This window comes from Ambystoma mexicanum, chromosome 8, assembly GCF_040938575.1.
Source record: "Ambystoma mexicanum isolate Mex_15411 chromosome 8, UKY_AmexF1_1, whole genome shotgun sequence".
In the NCBI taxonomy this organism is placed as follows: Eukaryota; Metazoa; Chordata; class Amphibia; order Caudata; family Ambystomatidae; genus Ambystoma; species Ambystoma mexicanum.
In genome coordinates, this window is record NC_090929.1 from 983,771,075 (window position 1) to 983,790,849 (window position 19,775).

General features: G+C 45.5%; 1 protein-coding gene across 6 annotated transcripts in view; it reads right to left on the reverse strand.

Annotated features, from left to right (window-relative positions):
* Positions 1 to 19,775, reverse strand: part of KAZN (kazrin, periplakin interacting protein) — a 1,355,161-nt gene that overhangs the window by 152,699 nt on the left and 1,182,687 nt on the right. For all 6 annotated transcript variants that reach the window (XM_069610894.1, XM_069610896.1, XM_069610895.1 and 3 more), the window contains one exon: positions 12,638 to 12,827. In XM_069610894.1, the coding sequence (XP_069466995.1) occupies positions 12,638 to 12,827 (190 nt within the window). The remainder of the gene's footprint in view (positions 1 to 12,637; positions 12,828 to 19,775) is intronic.

Consider the following 19,775-nt stretch of genomic DNA (forward strand, 5'->3'; position numbering starts at 1 on the left):
GAGTTACTTCAGCGTGCGGCTCATAGTTTTGACCAGTTTTGCTGAATAAATATTCTTCAAAATGCTCAATTTGCATCACATTTTATCGGGAAAATCCCCCCTGAGTACTATTCAAACAGTCCGTCACAAAAGCAATGAATAACCATTTCCAACACTTTTTCTTTGCTGCCCGAGACAATTTCATGGCCCAGTCCTACCATGATGTAGTGCCCGGAGTTTGGTCAAGGTAGCCATACTGTTTGGGTGACGTCACTATATCCAGGAGGGGTGGCCTAGATAACCTGGAAGCATATTGACAGTAGTATGGGCTGCTTCTGCATATGAACAGCATACGTGAAGCGTCTTAGAAATCTCCATAGTAATCTACTGACCAACGCTGTTTGTTCATAGGAAGGTGACGTCAAATTATTTTTTTTTTTAAATCATTGGCAAACCCAACACGTTTGGCTTGTCTGGGGGTGGGTGTACCTCCTAATAATTTACTTTTTAACATTATAAGGTTCATATGCTAAAATGTTCAACAACTCATCCCAAATAAATTAAATTAGGAATAGATTACTACCAGTGTTTACTTTTCCTCTGTGAAGCAGGAATGCTGGCTCACAACACGCGTTACGTCTAATGCAAAGCGTGGTTGTGGGCATCCCAATGGTTGGTGAATCCTCTTGAGTGTTGGTTTTCAGAAGTTCATGATCAATATTGTACATTCCCTCTGATCTCTCTCTCCGAGTTTCATGCACGCTGTGCTCGGGGATATTGTCATAAACATTCGGTATCCACCCTAAACTGCACGGTATAATTGGGGGTCAGTGGGGCACACAGCTGGCAGGTAGTGATGCTCAGGCTTTCATGAAGTCAAAGCCTACCAGGAGAGGTAGGATTTTATATCCAGGTGGGTTGGTGATGGAGGAGAGTTGATCTCCTTGCTTTCCCCACAATGATGTTAGGGTGTTCTCAAGGTGGCAGCAGTATCAAAGGACTCCATGGTCCCCTCTTTGGTGCTCCTGATCTCTGACAGGTTCTGTTGCATGCACAAAGAGGATTCAATTACAGAATGTTCTTAGTAGATGAAAACATTCTTTGTGCATAGACAGTGTGATCAGTGCAGAATTGTATTAGATGTACACTAGTCAAGTTACATTTCTGCCGTTATGATGTATATTAAAATCCTATTCTAATGTACGTATGATTTGCCCAAAAATTGATCATATGGAGTGCATCTCACCCAGGTTTCCTCATGCCTTTCAAGTCCTGCTTCGGATTCCTGCCGCCCATGGAGCACAGCAGCACTGTCTAGATGTATTCTCGTCTTTCTAACAATCTTTGTTTAAGGCCTTCTTTTGAATATTTAAAACCCTGGCTTTAGAAACTTGGACTTGATCTCCCAGCTTGTTTGTTTACTTTTTCCAAGGATTTATGCTCTATTGTGTATGGATTGAAACCTATAAAACCACCTGAATGTCCTGTGCCTTCATGACCATTGCAGACTTTGAAACCTCCATCAGGTTCTCGCAACCTTGCATATATTTGCCTATCAATGTTCTTGCCAAACCTCTAACTTTTAATTTCTTAATCACAGGCTCATGGTCCCATGAGATTCCTTAGCCAACCATCGAAACAAAGATGCAGAGATTCATTCTCTTTGTCTCTACATGGAGGTGGCACCCTATGTAAGGCTGCAGAAGGAGGAGACTGGCACACAGGTGGAATGTTCGGGGATATACACTTATTAGTCAAATGAAAAGCAAGAGACAACCTAACTTTCTCTAACTCCAAGAGGGGTTTTCCTGCCTCAGCTAAAACACTAATGGGTTTCTCAGAAAGTCTGTAACTTAAAGAGTCCACCATTATGTGTCAAATCCCATCTATTTCCCCTACACTTCCACCTAAAATCTTAACCACTCAAAGTTCCATTCCCTGGAGAATGACTCCCTTCTCCTGATAGGAGGTTCCAAAAATTCACAAATCAAAACAAGGGTTTTCTTCTTCCAAACAAAAACATGTGGGGACTGACTCCCTTCCCCGGGTTTAACAATTGCACCTGGCCGGTAAGTACCAGGAGAATGGCTCTTCTCTTGGTATGAGTAGCCATGGTCACCACGTCCAGCGTGAATGACTCCATTCTCATGGATCTGCCTTTTCTTCTTCTCGTCTTTGCACTTGAGCTACCTGGCTCACTCTTCTGCCTAGTAATACCGGAGGAGGACTTCTCACATTGAAGATTATTTACTGTTGGGTTCTCTTCTTGAGCCTGGCCCACTTGGTTAACTCTCATGCCAAGGACTGCCACGAGCAAGAAGACACAAAATGCTGCTTCTTTTCTGGGCCCCGACCCCTGTTCTCTTCTTTCACATGGCTCCCTTGGTTCATCTCTCCTGCCAAGTACTGCCATAAGGAAGAGGACACGCAATGAATGAGGAAGCCTTCCTTTTAATTCGCTTGTTGGTTTCTCAGGGTCCCAGATTTTTCGTTCTCTTTTTCTCAGTCCAGGGACCCTTGTGGATTGCTCCAGAGACCCTCCTGCACTTCCTGTGTCCCTGCTGACCCGCTTATACCTTCCTGGACCTTCGCATACAGCAGCTGCACTTCCCGGGACTGGAGCTGGTCTTCCACCTCCTTCCTCCAGTTGTCTGCTTTGAGCTTTAACAGCTGTCTGCACTGTGTGGTTTGGCTGCCTGCAGTATCAATACTATAGTGGAACCCTGCAGTCCCCGTTCTCACAGTGTTCATACCACTGCTTCACCTGTAAATTGCAGGACATGTTGGCTTCAGACCCTGGAGAGCTCCTTTCTGCTTCCCGCCGGCCCTCTCTGCTTGCCGGTCTTTGCCACGCAACTGCTTCTGACAACTTCCACACCTGCTGCTACTCTGGGGATGGCTTGACAACAATTTAAGTCCGTTGTTGATTTTTATACAATATTGCCAGCCTGGTTTGGGCCCATTGCATAAGTCCTTCCTCTCTTTCATGGGATCCATGTTCATAACTCTGCAGAGCCAACTCGTCCCAGTACCTGGATTACTTGGGCTTCCATAGATCTTCGTCTTAGTGTTTTCAGAGACCCTCAGGGTTTTCTACCTTGCTACAATTCATTGATCTACTGTCTAGAAAAAGGTTAGTAGAAGAAAGAGGGGCCAGAGTGTGGGGGTGTGTGACTTTCTTATAAGGGCTGTACCCTAAATGTTCGTCCTTGTACCCAGATGGGGGGGGGGGACCCTCCCCATGACATCCTGCCGCTGTGTACCATCTCCACAGGGACTATCGGGTAGCGGCCTCACTCCCTGGCCTCATGGAAAGGGGCTCCCTTCTGGGGAGCAGTGATGAGAGCAAGTGAATCGTCACAACTTATTCATCATTTTGAAGGCTGTTCTGCTCCACTCCCACGTGGTGCTCTGAATCAGACATTTACGAAACATAGGGGGCTCTTGATCTTTGAGAAGATTAACTGAGCAAGACTAGGCTGAATGTCACACCCAACTGTGACACCAATCCATAGCACCCAAAAGGCCTTATATAGCGCACATATGGTTATTTTGGCTCCTTGAAGACCCTGGGTCATAGACTTTTGAGTCAAAGGTGGCTGTGAACTTTAAACACATGTCACTGTGTTCAACGGTTTGTATGTGGATCTTACAATTTGTGCCCCACTGAAGGGACAATAATCCAGAGCGGAATTCGGTGCTGTAAAAAGGCCAACAAAATCCTTCTCATTATAATGGCCTTTACGGACCCTGGCACCACCAAGTCAGGAGGCACATTGCCATGATCTACGACCACAAGACGGTAGGTTATGTGGTCGAATAGGGACTTTCAAGTCCACCTCCTTGACATGATGAGCTCTCTCACTTTCTGTAGCAGTCCATCCATGACGGCGTGTTCCCGTGTCGTGCTCATGGTGAGTGGCTTTGGCGGGCCTTGCAGGGTTAGAAAGTTAATGTACTCTTCAGCTATTGATGTCTCACCCCTGTGTTTCAGAAGGGGGTGATGTGACATAAAATCTGCTGGTTTGTATTGCCTCCTGGGCTTGGGGATTATTGGGAAGTTGAAATCTTGCAGTCGTAATCCCCACCAATCAATTCTGGGAGGCATCCTGTATTTTGGATTCCCATAGATGGTGGTCAATTCCTGATGATCTGTGATGAATGTGAATTACTTTCCCAGCAGGAACATCTGAAAGTGCTCACAGGACCAGACTACAGGGAGTCCTTCTTTCTCTGGCTGTTAGTATCTTTGCTCTACTTCTGAGGGACTCTGGGAGGCGTATGCCACGATCGCCCGCGGACTGTCTCTCCCTGAGGTGTGCTAGGCCAGGATGGCGCCCAACTCCAATGGGCTGGAATCGGTTTATAGTCATAATGTCGACAACAAAAATGTCGACAGTCAAAAAGTCGAAAAAAAAATGTCGAAAAAAAAAATGTCGACTTTTTTTTTCAATGCATTTTTTTTTCGAAATGGGGGGGGTTCCCCCCCCAGCCCCCCTTTTTTTAATTTTTTTTTAATGTTTCCCTTTTTTTTAGTCCCGAACCCCTAAAAAAATTTATAATTAAAAAAAACGAAAGTCGACATTTTTTTGTCGACATTTTTTTTTCGACATTATGACTGTCCACCCTGGAATCCACTGTTTGCGCAGTACTTTTCATCGGATCAAAATAGGCCATGCATTCTGCTGATCTGATTTCTCTTTTCATATGCATGAAACCTACTTCACAGTGGCGATCCCAGTGAAACTCCTTGTCCTGTTTGGTAAGTTCCCTCAGGAGGGCACTGATGGTGGCAAAATCCTTCAGGTACCGGCCACAATAGCTGGCCATGCCCTAGAATGAATGCACCTCACTGAAGTCCTATGTCCTTTACCTTCCCTGGGTCAGGGCTCACTCCACTTGACAATAACACCTGCCCAAAGAATTTGAGATTCCTTTTGTGAAATGCACATTTCTCAGGATTTAATGTCAACCCTGCTTGGGACAACACTGTGCACATCTCGTGCAATGCTTGATCACGTTGCTCCCAGTCCTTTCCAAAAACCAAAATGTCATCACTGTAATTAAAACAGTTTTTTACATGGCGAATCACTGTCCTGATGCTCTCCTGGAAGCTCTCAGATGCGGATGATATTCCAAAATGGATTCTTTTGTAGCGAAATAGTCCTTCATGTGTTGCAAACGTCATTGTATATCATGACTGTTCATCAAGTTCGATCTGATATCCTTTGTAAAGGTCTAATTTGATGAATATTGTGGCCCCATTTAGCAAACTGATCATATCATCCAGATGCATCCCTGGATGCCTCTCGCGCTTAATGGCTTTGTTTGCTTGCCTCATGTCGCCACAGACAAAATTTTGTCGAATTACCCTTGTTTGGGGATGGCCACTGCGTGCAAAATCCAGGGAGTGGGACCACTAGCCGGTTCTATTATATCTTCTTTTAGAAGACACCTGATTTCCTCCTCCACTTGTGGTTGTAAAGGGATCGGTAGCCTTCTGGGATGTCGGGCAACCGGGACAACATACTCATCGATGTGAAGAATCACTGGTTTCCCTCTCAAACATCCGATTTCTCGAAATAGCTCTGGGAATTGCTCATGGATTGGCCCCTCCTGTCTCATGGCATATGTTACGGCAGTAATTACCATTTCTACAGCCGTTGGTCTCCCCAGGAGATTACTTCCAGGTACTTCCCCCTGGAAGGACGTGCCGTTCCGCCGTAGTGAGCCGCCCTTTGTAGCTTAGCTCCATTGTGAATTTTTAACCTGCTGGAATAAATTGAGCGCGGACGGTGTTAACGTGTTCAATTCGGGTCTCCTGTCTGGGCTGCTACTTCCTTTCATGCGATTTGGTGGCACGTTGCACACCCTCGCCATGTGATTTTCTCTTCCACAATTTGCACACCGCTGTTCAAATGCAGGGCACTTTACCACTTCTTCATGTGGAAATGGTAGGGCACACAGGTAGCATCTTCCTGTGGTCCTGTACCTTCGTGCAAGTGGATTGACACCCGTCATACCCTGTCAACCTTGCCTAATTTGGTATGCTTGTTCTCTCAACAAACTCTTTCCCGTCTATATTTGTGCTGCTTGGGTATCTGCTCTCGCTTCTGTTTGCGCCATTTGCAGGATGGTGGCGAGGGGAAGAGGTTCACAAAGCAGATTCCTCAGTGTAACATAATGTGGTAACTCCCATATGATAAAGGCAGACATTTAATAAGCACTTGGGTCTGATTTATAGGAAAGGACCCAAATAGTATTTTTCATTAAGACCATAAAGATGTTAGCATAAGCTGGAGCTACTGCTGACCCCATTGATGTCCCAGATGTTTGTAAGTAGTATTTTCCTTCATACCAAAAATAATTGTTGTAGAGGATGATGTTTATCAACTCTATTGCAAATACTTTCTGAATCAAGATGTTGTGGTGGTTCAAAAGAAACCATTCAAGTGCCTCTATTCCCTGATTGTGGGGAATGGATGCGTATAGGCTATTCACATCAAAGGTGAATAGGATCACTGAGGGATTATCAATTTGTGTTTCCTTGAGTAGCCTTAGAAAATGGGCAATGTCTTTTACATATGTTGAAGTTTCTCAAAACGCGTTGGGCAATCTTGTTTGGACCAATAAATCCTGACCTAAAGACCAAGTTATAAGTTGTCCTTTGTACATAAGTGAAAAATGAATTCATCACAACATTTATTTTTGGTATGAAGGAAAATACTACTTACAACATCTGGGACATTGATGGGGTCAGCAGTAGCCCCAGTTTATGCTAACATCTTTTATGTTCCACTTTGAACAAACATATGTGCTGAACAAAGATCCATGGAAAAACAAAATGATTTGCTGGAAACGTTACATTGATGACATGTTTGGGATCTGGCAGGGGACTGAAGAAGAACTCCAACAATTCTTCAAATACTTAAACAAATGCCACAAAGGAATTACCTTTACCTTGGCAATCGGTCGACCAAATATACACTTCTTGGATGTCAACATCACGAAAGTGGGCACTGATCTAGTCACCAGTATCTACAGAAAACCCACAGACACCAACAACACACTCCACTTTTGGAGCTTTCATCCGACACATCTAAAGGATAACCTTCCTTACAGCCAACTACTACGACCGAAAAGAATCGCCTCAGACACAAGTAATCTTCAAAATGAGTATAAGGACATGAAACAAAGATTTAAGAAAAGAGGATTTCCTAATGAAATACTAGATAAGGCTGTCCAACGCACAGAACCCCTATCTTGAACTAAGCTTCTGGAGGAACAACCTAAAAAAACAACAACAAGACTAATTCATACTCTGAAATTCTCTAGCCAGAGCATTCAGATAAAAAGAATTATCACCAAAAACTGGGACTTTATCAAATCCGATCCCAATTTAAATCGTCTGTTTCCCGAACCACCAATGCTGGCGTATAAGAGAGGTAAACACTTTAGAGACACTCCCATTAGAGCTGAAAGACCTAAAAAATCCACACTAAGGAAACAAAGTCGGAACATACCCATGTTTGAACTGTCAGCACTGTGTCAACATCATAAAAGGTGATCACATAAGACACCCCAGCAGTGGTAAAAAAAATACCTCTGAAAGACCTTGCGACCTGTGACAGTAAGAATTTGATCTACACACTCCGATGCCCTTGTGGAAAATATTACTTGGGCAAGACAATCCGGAAAGCAAAGGAACGTTGGACGGAACACAAATCAAACATCAGGACATGCAATAACAAGTCGCCGGTATACAGATACTTTAAAGAGAATGGACATAACATCACCCAACTAAGATGGGCAATACTGGAAGTAATCCATCCCCTTCCAAGGGGGGGGGAGATTTAGCCAAAAGATTATCCCAGAGAGAACTGTTCTGGATACATAAACTTGACACACAAGCACCACGTGGTCTTAATGAGGAATACTATTTGGGTCCTCTCCTACAAATCAGACCCAAGTGCTCATTAAATGTCTGCCTTTATCATATGGGAGTTACCACATTATGTTACACTGAGGAACCTGTTTTGTTGAGAGGTCTTAGCAAATTGTAAGTACATATTATATCGAGAAAGTCTTAATTAACCACAAAATGAATTAACTCTACTGCAAACTAAGGAAAATAAATGTTTTGATGACAATATGCACTAGTGGTGACATAAGTGATGAGATTGTGAACTCCATATGAGACAGTGAAATTACCACAATTATGTTCTAGCTATGTATCTTGAATGATGCCTTGGATTTCACTCGCTTTCTATCAGTCTAAAAAATCCTGCATTAGATGATTACAGTTTGTGACAAACACTAGTCATTGTTTGACTAATGAGGATATTCCCTCAAGTATATGGTACTATTTACCAATGTTCCATTAGAATAACCCTCACAATATGAGCAATAAGGTAAAATCATAAACAAATGTCTCAGATTTGACCTCTCCTACTTTATACCGCTTTACAAATATTACAACCTATTTTGTTCGTAATTTTTTAATAAAATACTATACCATCAGTATTCCTCCAAATGAATCTTAGTACTCTACATACCCTAGATTCATTCCGAACTCAACTTAAAAATAAGGACAACAACCTATATCCCTTTATTCATCTTCTTTTCACTTTGATTACAAGACCGTAAATCTCTTTACATTGGTGACGTCATGCACGCACGCAACGTGATGACGTCACACTTACTAATGCCATAAAAATTGCCATTTTGTGTGTAGAACACTAATCCAAGGTTGCACCAGCCTATGGAGCCAAGCAACACTTCTTTCCAGGAATTGCACTCTGCAAGAGACCAGTAAGTACTACATAGCGGCTCTCTACCGGACCTTATATCTGTTTTAATCCCTTAAAACAGTACTGTAGCGCTCTGACCCAGGGTTTCTTGATTCCCATGTGTTTTTGGAGCACGTAACACCAAACTCTTGTAACTACAACAGGGAAATTGACTACATCCCGCTATACCGGCGGACTATTCTAGTGCCTATGGCACAACCATCTTCTCTATTATTTCAGAATATTACAGCCTAGTAAGTGTGTTCTACTTTGCTTTTTTCATCATTAAGAAAGGAATACTTTTATAGTCCTAGGGATCACGCTCTCTCTCTCTACCGTACAACTACCCAGTTCATATACTATTTTTAATATTTTGTTCACTGAGCATTAGACTTTTTCACAGCCTTTATTATCTAGTAAGCTTTGATTTACACTATTACTAGGAAATTGATGAATTATTACTTAATAATCTGGGGACCATCTCTACTTACCAGACCTTCAAGAAATGTTGTACAGCAATAGGGTTTGAATGGATTTTAGTTTATCTACACAGGTTATACTAGCATGCCCGGGTGACTCCTGGAGGACCAAAGAATATAACCATTCCCGACCCAATATCATGGAAGGAAGGTCGCCCTTCTACCCAATTTTGTAAGAATAAAAAAACAGGGTAAGCGCTCTTTAATTATCACCATCTCTAGGTTGCACATCTTGTAATATGTGGGACAAGATAGGGTGCAGCAGAATAAAACATCATTGGAATTTCCCTTAACTAGGAGTATGATTATTTGGCTAGTGAGCTCATTTACCATTGTCAAACAGCCATCAATAATGGATTTGAAAGATCACTAGGTATAAAGAGATAAGGTCATCATCCTTAGGTTTTTGACACCAATTTGCCTTATTATATTATATAATTTGAACACTTGACCCTTTTTCTTCTCACATGACGACAATTGTTTCGAACTTTGATGATGTCAAAAATGAAGTTACAATTTTTTGTTTGTTTGAGCTACAAATGTCAGAATTGATGTTAAAACATTTAAGTTTGTACCCTGGATCTAATCTAGAATATTGTTTAAATTTCTTTACCAGATTTAAAGTTTGAAGAAGAGAACCATTCTCGAAACGCGTTGGGCAATCTTGTTTGGACCAATAAATCCAGAACAAACTAAAGACCAAGTTATAAATTGTCCTTTGTACATAAGTGAAAAATGAATTAATCATTGTTATTATACCTTTTGCTTAACATTTTACTCAAGCTATGAAATGTTTAAAAATCTACTTAAGAATTAGAATGAATATCTAATTATATATTCTGAAAGCCTTGTCTACATAGCCCCAGACAGTGTGCAGGGGACTGGAGTTCCCTAACAGGGAACTTATTTTGTTCTCACGTTTTCTACAACCCATATGCCAGGGTTGCTATTTTTCTCCCCCGCACCTTGAACTCAGATAATAACCACAAGATTGTAATACCAGACCATACGAAAAAGTCAAGATACACCTCTGTGTGCATGGTGTTAACTATTTGTTTGGCAGTTGAGGTAGTGCCAGATGTTAACAAGGAGGAGGCAAGGGGGAGGGGAGGAGGGAAGAGAGGGAGAGGAGGGAGAATAGAGTGGGGTAAAGAATAGGAAGGAGGCAAAAGAAGGGGCATTCATGGAGGAGGGAGGGGGCACAGACACTCACAGGGGTTTGGGGGGCACACAGACACTCAAGGGTGGTTTGGGGCACACAGACACTCATGGAGGTTTGGGGGGCACACAGACACTCACGGGGGCAGGCGATCTGGCATACCGTGGGGGACAGGGGTAGACAGGGCCTTCGTTGTGAGCCTTGGATGGTGTGGCCGGCGCCCGCCTCCCGGTTGCAAGCATTGGCTAAAGAAGGCCAGGGCAACCAATAGGCAGGGAGGCAGGATAGCAAACAAAATTCAAATGGATCATGCAAACAGCCATCTTGGAAGGCCCAATGTCAACAGGCATGTGGATGGTAAAACATATCCATTCCCAAGTGGGAAAAGCAAGGAGCGCGACATGCGAAAACACATTTGCCAAGTATTTGCCATGGCGTGATGACGTGGGACCCTCGTGCCAGTACGGTGGCGGAGGTGTGCATGGTAATGGCTGGCTGTGCCCCCATCCCCAATGGTGCTGAATGGGCCTGCCGGATGTCCAGGGCAGGCCCCAAACCCCCACAGGCACTGGGCCTGTCGAGTGCTGGTGTCCACAGCACTACGGGGGCCTGCTGGATGTCCATAGCGGGCCCCCTGTACCACAGATTACACACAAAATTTGACCGCCACTCACTTCTGACCAGTGGCATTGCTAGGAAGGGGCCTGGGGGGGCAGGCCCCCCCTGTGAAATCCAGGGCGCCCCCTTAAACCTCCCTGTGCCCCTACCTAAGGCGAGCAGTGTCCTTGTTCTCTGTCCGTGCTGTTATTTGTGACACTCACTAAGGCAAATGTCTGCATATCACAAGGCAAATACACTCCTTTTGTCTCAAAGCTAGAAGTGATCTTGGTATGCATTCTGGCATCGGTATGAACATGAGCACGAGCCACTTCTCAGATGTTCCTGCCCAGCTTCTGCACAGCGACCTCCATAGTGTGCAGAGCAGCTTGCAGCCCTTCCCATCAGAACGTAGTGCACAAAACTGCTAATTATGAGCCATTAGTCACTGAATGGTTTGGTGCCTGCATTCTGATGGGGGGTGGAGGTGGCGGGAGGTGCAGTGGGAAGTGGGTAGTTGGTGTGCACAAAAGCCTCTCTACAGGAGTGCTTGTGACATCACACATTACCTTTCATCAGCGCCCCCCCCCCCTTACTTTTGTTGGTGGCCCCCTCTGTCTGTTCCCCTCCTAAATTTGATTCCTGGCGACGCCACTGCTTCTGACCTGGAACAAATACGAATTCCCATTTGAAATTAGGAGAGGTATTTTTCCTGTTTGCCACAGGACCCCCTTCTGCTGTTGGTGCACTACAGAGAGAAGGAAGCCCTGCGATGTTCAACTTTCCCCTGCTTACTCCAAGAACAAACCCAGGACAACGGGGATTTACAATCCAATGCAGGAGGCCCTCCATGCGCGTGGGTGGAAGGGCGTGCACCACCGGGGGAACTGCGAATGCAGAGTTCCGTTAGGATGGGCACTGAAGGTGCAAAGTGAAGCCATTCCCAACCCCCATCCCCCTCTCTTTCTGCGCCCTCCCCCCTCCCCCCCCCCCCCCCCACACACACACACACACACACACACAGCCCACCTCCTGGTGTGCAGTAAAACATAAGCCCCACTCTAACGAAGCATACACGGCTCTTACAGACACTGCAGGTGGGATGACACCCCCAGCCCAAACTCTTGCGACAAAAATAGAGGAGTGTGTATATTTAAAATTCACTTTTACAGTGTACTCTTTAGAATGATTTTGCTAAACCCTAGTCTTTGCACCGTACAGGAGTTGCCTCCTGCATGCCTGAATACGTTTCCATGCAATATCTTGGGCACTGCCGCCACCTAACGGCCGCGGTATGTATGGTCCTCTTCGCAGGTCTGTAGAGAATATTCCAGCCTGGCACCAGGCGTACAGTACACAGATGATTTGAAATACTTGTTAATTGGTATTCAGACTTGCTAAGGGCTTTTATTATTCCTCGGTTATAAGAATGCATTCAAGTATTTCGACATGGCCACACAAATGCGTACATTAACGCAGAACACGGTTGCTAGGCTAGCACGGGTGCGCAACTGCAGGAGAACACAGAAATAATGCCTGCCGTTTCCCGCTGGCACGTCTAACTCCATCACTTAACACTGCAGAGCGCGTCTAGAAAGGCAATGGTAAAGGAAGTTAGCGCGGCCCCTGCTCACCTTGCCGGTCCGCTGTGTGCTGCGAGTGGCCGTGGTAAAGCGTCTGCTGGCTCTGCCGGATGGCGGCCGTCAGCGGGAGGTCTGCGTGCATCACCCACTCCTGGTTCCCGTTCAAGAGCGCCTCGCCCGGCATCGCTAACGAGTGGCGCTTCGGGACGTCCTTGTTCAGCGTGGCTAAGGACTGCTTCGCCTGCAAGGGGGAGAACATAGACAAATAATCGTGCGGCGTCTTCCATTTCCTGCCGTCGAGCTGCGCTAAATCTAATCGTATGTTCGAGAGCATGCTACGATTCTCAAAGGACGCAGACAGCGTTTAAGGCCCGGTAAACATGTGTGATGCTGGGGTGGCAAAAGTCAAGTGTTTAACAATATCATAGCATAGTTTTAAAGTTTCAGTTAACTTTTTTGGGTGAGGAAGTCAACAAATTCCACGCCTTAACATTGAGCAGTGGCGGCTAGTGACCTTTTTTTTTAACTGAAAGGCCGTGAATATTTGTCCCAGATATGCCCGCGCATAATTCCTGTAATGGTACTATAAGAAAACATGTCCATGTTGGTTGTGTCAATATATGGCAGTATCCCCACATAATGAAATACTCCAGTTGATTTTCCCATTAAAAATGCATCCCAAAGCATGAACATATGTCCAAACAGGCTTCACTACACTTGTGCTTGTTTTTAGCAAAGATGTCCAATACAATATGTCATGTCTCAGTAAGATTAATACCATTGATCCTGCTTGCTTTATCAAAGATGCCCAATATAAAATGTCGTGCCTCAGTAAGAAATGTCAGACTGGTTGCATATACAATGCCATTCTTGCTTCATAATAACACGTATCATGCTTGTTTTATCAAAGATACCCAATACAAAATGTCATGCCACAGAAAGAATGATGCTTCCACTGCACCCACCCTGGCCCTCTGCTCGGCATTGGCAGCACACATCACCAACAAAACCTTGGACATCCTTTCCTCTCTCACTCCTTCACACACACATGCACCAACATCATCCGAGCCCTCTTCAGCCTCTCACACTATCCCCCCTCTGCCATTTCCTGCTTTTTCCACTGTCACACCCGAGGAGGTTGCTAGGCTAGTCCGGTCGATGAAAGCCTCTTCCAAACAGGTGGAGCCATGCCCTTCTAAAACTATCAAGGACAATATTGACACTCTAGCTCCATCCTTGGGGGATCTCTGCAATCTCTCCTTTGTCTCTGGAGTTTTCACCTCCTCTCTCAAACACTATCTGGTGCCCCCACTACTCAAAAAACCTTCTGCCGACCCATCTATCCCGGCAAACTATTGCCTGATTTCTATCACTCCTTTCCTGGGCAAACTACTGGAGAAGTTGGCTATCTCTCAGCTTACTCCCCACACCAAATCTGTTGGTTGGCTACATGATCATCAGTCTGGCTTCAGAGCATGCATCCAGAGGCACGGAAACTGCTCCCCTGAACACGTGTGAAGACCTGCTCTCAAATATTGACTAACTCTCCTCTCCTTCTGTCCTTATTCTCCTTGACCTCTCCTCCTCATTCGAAATGGTAAACCATAACACCCTGATCAATCGTCTCCATGATACTCTGGGCATCACTGATCAGGCCCTGGCGTGGCTTACTTGCTTTCTCTCCAACCGTCTATTCCAGGTGGAACTCAGGCCTTTTCTCTCCGCTATCACACCAGCTACTTGCGGGGGCCCCCCCAAGGATCTAATCGAGCCCCATGGTTCTTCAATATCTACATGGCAGCCTTAGCCCACATGATCTCTACCTTCACTTCCAACTTTCAGTGTTATGCAGGTGACACTCCACTCTCCTTCAAGCCACCTGCAGCAGCTTCCTCCTCCTCACTCTTTCATGATTGTCTGTCCGCAATTCCTTTCTGGTGTGCAGCCAACAACCTCTGCCTTAATGCCAGTAAGACGGAGATTGTTCTCATTGGGACCCGGGCTCCATTTTTCCCACTCTCACTCTGGCCGGCCTCCCCTGGCCCTGCACCCACACCCTCCAGTAAGGAAAAAAATCTGGGCGTCATCTTCGATTCCACTCTGTCCTTCTCCTCACACATCTCAGATATTTCCAAAAAATCTCGCTACCAGCTGCACCTCCTCTGAGGTATCCTACCTTTTCTCACTTTGCCCCAGACGCTCACTGTCTCTAGAGCTTGGGTTTTCTCTAGATTCGACAGCTGCAACAGTCTCTTTCTCACTCTCCCTACTTCAACACTCAGACCTTTACAACTCCCTACTTCAACACTCAGACCTTTACAACTCATCGAGAACAGAACTGCAAGACTTATCCTTGGCCTCAAGCCCAGGGACCGCATCTCTCCAGCACTGAAATCTCTCCACTGGCTCCCCATGGCGGCAAGGATCAAGCAAAGACCCTCTGAATAGTCCACAAGGCTTTCTGGGCCGGGGCCCGCAAAACCTACAACACACTCTTCCCAAATACACTCCATCTAGAGCACTCCGCTCATCCTCCTCCAACTCTGAGAGTGAGACGCTTTTCCAAACAGAGACTTGGGGGTCGATCCTTATCCTCTCCAGGGGCCACCCTCTGGAACAGCCTCCCTGCCCCTCTCCTGAAATTCTGGAAACTCCTCAAAACCTTCCTTTTCTCCTCTGCTTTCTCTCTACCTCTCCCCTGCTAACATCTGCTTCGACCTGCTACCACCCCCGGCTGCTCAGCTAGCCGATTAGTCGCCTGGCTCACCTCAGAACCTTACAGTTCCCAGGCACCTATGTCAGTCCCTGCACTGCCTTTGGGCCCCCGCACTACTTGCAGCGCTTCACACTTCCCTAGAGATAACCCTCTGCACTTTCCCCAGGCGCACTTCCCTTCGGCCTTCCCTCGCACTTCTTGTTTGGCACTTATACAATCAGAATACACCTTAGCCAGTAAGTTTGTTGTCTGCCTGTTCCTTGGTCTTCTCTTGCCCCCGCCCTCACCCCTAGCATTATGCACCTGAATCACTTGTCGTAGTGGCACATTATAAATGCACAAACACCATCTCATATCCCCTCCTAGCCTCACTGCTTGTCACGCACTTGCATTATTGTCAGTTTGTCATGCCTGTACCCCCCTCTCCTCCCTCTTCCTCCCTGTTGTCCCTACTACCTGTTACGCACTTGAATTAGTAGAAATGTCGTCAAACCTAGTGTGCTTATTATTATTGTATATCATTCTGAAATTACCAAGGCCTTATGAATGATTGTATCCCATGTACCCCTCCCATCTTGGAGCGCTTTGAAGCACTCGCTTTGTGTATAAGCGCTTTACAAATAAACAATACAATACCACTGATCATGCTTGCTTTATCAAAGCTGCCCCATATAAAATGTCATACCACAATAAGAAATGGCCAGACTGGCTGCATTAAAATGTCAATCTAGCTACATAATAACACTTATCATGCTGGCTTTATCAACCACGACCAGTAAAAAATGAGACGCCTGCTCCATGCTGTGCCTTGCACTCAGACATAATCACATTAATGATGAATGTGATTATGTGCGATTGCGAGGCGCTGGGTGTTCCAGGGGGCAGATGCGTGTTAGGAGCTTGGGTCCCAGGGTACAGCCATGGCATTTTTTTACTGGTCACAGATGCCCAGTACAAACTGCCATGCCCGCCCCCTGAGGCCTGACCACCTTACAGGCACACAATAATTGTGTACATGCTAGGTGGCCCAGTCATGGTATTTTTTACTGCCCATCTATCAGATGCCCATTAATAAATGGCATTCTTTCCCGCATAGCCCTCCAGCGCTCACATGCACAGATAGGTGACCAGTAAAAAAAAGCCATTGCTGTCCCCTGGGCCCCACACCCACTGATTATGTGTGCAAGAAAGGAACTTGTGGGGGACCAGGGAGGCACATATGGCATTTTTTTACTAGAACTCTATGATAGATGTCCAGTAAAAAAAAATTCCATCCCTGTATCCCACAGCGCCAAACCCATGCACACAAAGTGATTATATGTGTATGCAAGGCGCTGGGGAGCCCAGGGGGCAAGCATGGTATTTCTTTTACTAGACCTCTATGATAGATGTCCAGTAAAAAAAAAAAAAAAACACCTCTGTCCTCTGGGCCCCACAACACCACAGAAGAAGACCTGAAGTCAAAATGCCTTTGTTGTACAAACCACACCCCCCACCTTGCCATAATCAGCTCCACGGACCAGCACAAACACACACTTACTCACACACACACTTACACACACACAACATTCACACAGCAAGCACTCTCTCATTCACACAAGCATCCATCATCATGCACTCACTCATAACACATGCATACACGCATCCATCCATACACATTTCAATAATAAATAAATGAACATACACACACATTTACACAACATACACACAGCAAGCATTCTCTCTTTCCCACCAGCATCCATCATCATACGTTCACCCAACAACACAAGCATGCACACATCCATACACATAATTAAAATAAAAAATACATAAACAAACTTAACTTCTGCCGTGGGTCCTGAAATTTACTCCCCAGCGATCCAGCCTCTGCTAGAATTAACAGGAATCCGGAAGCTTCGTGGTTCCTGCACATGCATGCAGGGACCAGAGCGCGGATGAGCAGATGCCCCACTTCAGTCTGCTCTGTTTGTAGGTGCGAGGAGGCGCAGGAGCGTTCCCCTTGCACATACAGACATGCAGTTCCGCAGCCAGCATTTCCAATGAGCTATGCAAGGCTGGGGAAGCAAAACACAACCAGCCATGCATGGCTCATTGAGCTTGCACGACTGGGGAACTATAACTGTCAAAGGGAAACTATGTTTCCTTTTGCCAGTTCATAGCACTCCCCCAGATGAAAAAAAACAGCCGAGTGTGCACTCAGTGTTTTATTAGGCTGGGTCCTCCATAATGGGCGAGCGGGGCCAAGACCCGGTGGGGCGACACCCCCTAACCCATTATGGACGAGCCACCCCTGCATCGAAGCCATGACATGTGTTTGTTAACCAAAACCCACCCATGCTTGCAGTGTTGCAAGTAAATGGCTTCCAGTAAGGGAGGTGTCTTGTTTAAAAAAAAAAAGCACGATTTCTGTTGCCTTATGTCTTTTCAAGTCCGCTAACAGGAAGACAAGGTAGCAAATGGATTTGTAAAAGTCTCAATGAGGTCACAAAGAGAAGAAGGACAGAGTCTGATAGATGTTTAAGGAAATATCATCTGGAAGTCATATTTTTATTCACTGCACAACTTTTATTAAGTTTCTAGCTGTACCCGGCCACGCGTTGCTGTGGCTCAGTCTGGTTAAATGGAAAAGAAAGATATGTTGCGTATTCTAGAGTCGGAACACGCAACATATAATTGTCCACGTGAGAAGCAATCTGTGTCTCGATCTAAACCGCACAATTCTAAAGATTGGCCTTGAGCTTTGTTGATGGAGATTGCAAAGGCAAGTTGGCATGAATTGAGCTGTTACGATTCTGTGCCGAATGACGTCACTTGGAAGCATGAGTTGTATTTCCTGATGTTAGATAGGAAATTAGATAGGCTTTATATCCGGCAAGCAAAGATTTTAATGGCTCTGGCGGTTCTCCAAGTTGAGGCAGTATAATTTTCCAGGAGGCGCAACACATTCCTTTCGTTTCTCTTTTAAATTTCAGAGCCTTGGAATAAGGACACACTTCAGTCATAGTGGCGATGAGAACATGCCGGCTCAAACTATAATCATCAGCTGGGTTGTACCGGAATCAAAGGCAATTGTAATCGCGTGATTGCTGAGCATGGAGTCGTGTTTGACGCTGATCTGCTGTTTCTCGTTGACGTCTTTCAGCCCCTCTAAGCCTGTCGCTTTCTGTTGAGAACGAAGCAGATCTGAAGCTGCAGAACGCGATAGCTGTGCCCGCAACCGTGCATCCTGAAGTCTGGCTGCACGTTGCTCTGCTGCTTCCTCGGCACGTATTTGAGCCATTCTAATTCGGAAACATTGACATGGAATCGTAAAATATTTAGTATAGCGGGTGTTGCTTTTACGTCCAACAGATGGTGCTGTTTTTCGGAAAAAGCATGTTACCTGTCACAGGTGTGACATCTAGGTATGGTAGGTATATAAAAATGCGCGTATTCGAATGCAACGTTGTGTCAACATTTCAAAGCAACCGGTGAAGAACTTTGAGATTTAAGATTTTGAACAAATTAACATTTACATTTTTATTTATATAGATGTTGAAGGGTTTTGTATAGCGCTGTGTCCACCAAAAAGGCATCATGGCGCTGTAAAATATAGACTACTGGTATTTTTTATTTTTTTGATGTTTTCTCGACTTAACGGCCAAAGCGGGCTTAACTCAAACATTCCATTATTAGGTAATTCTGAGCTTGGTTGGCCTAATATTAGGCACCCTCGTCACATACGTTCACATCCTATCCTGTTCAGGACTCAAAGTTTTGGTTACTGGCCTGCCCCTAGATCAGAATGGGAGGTACCCACTTCTCTACCCAGAGACCATCTGTGATGCACAGTGGCCGTTAACTGATGTGAAGGAACAGACTTTTCAAAACCTAGCAGTACAATACACCTACTACTAGATGTATCCAAGCACACAAAAGAGGTAACATGGCCAGCACGTGATGTAAAGTATAATCTAGTCTGGAGAAAAGGAGCTCCTGGGATCACTAGTCCCCTCCCACCGCCAACTTAGGTTACAGGGGCCCTACTTCATTCAAGGAACAGGTTGGTGGGCTTTGGACAATGGCATACAAGAACACGCAGTAGCGAGCAGTGCAGGCAAAGCATGCACAAAGCCTGTCGGAGGTGGGCCACAGTAGCCAGACTTCACCCCTCTTCTGGACCACCCACAATCCACTCAGCCTCTGGCCAGCTATCCTCTACTACCTCCAATCACATCTCACCCCTCCATTCACTCTGAACACACCTGCTACTTCACACATCCGACTATGGCAATCTCATTTCCTAAACCCACTGTGTTCAAGATCAACTGACTCCCGCCACTTCTTCGTTCCCCAACACCATTGACTGCAGACACCTGCACCCCGCGGGCCCCATTCAGAGCATGCCCCTCCCACCTCCCCAACATGTATCCTCCAACAACTGCCTTTCTAGTCTTTCATAGACAGGTTTTTCTGCTGGTGACTGGTTACCGC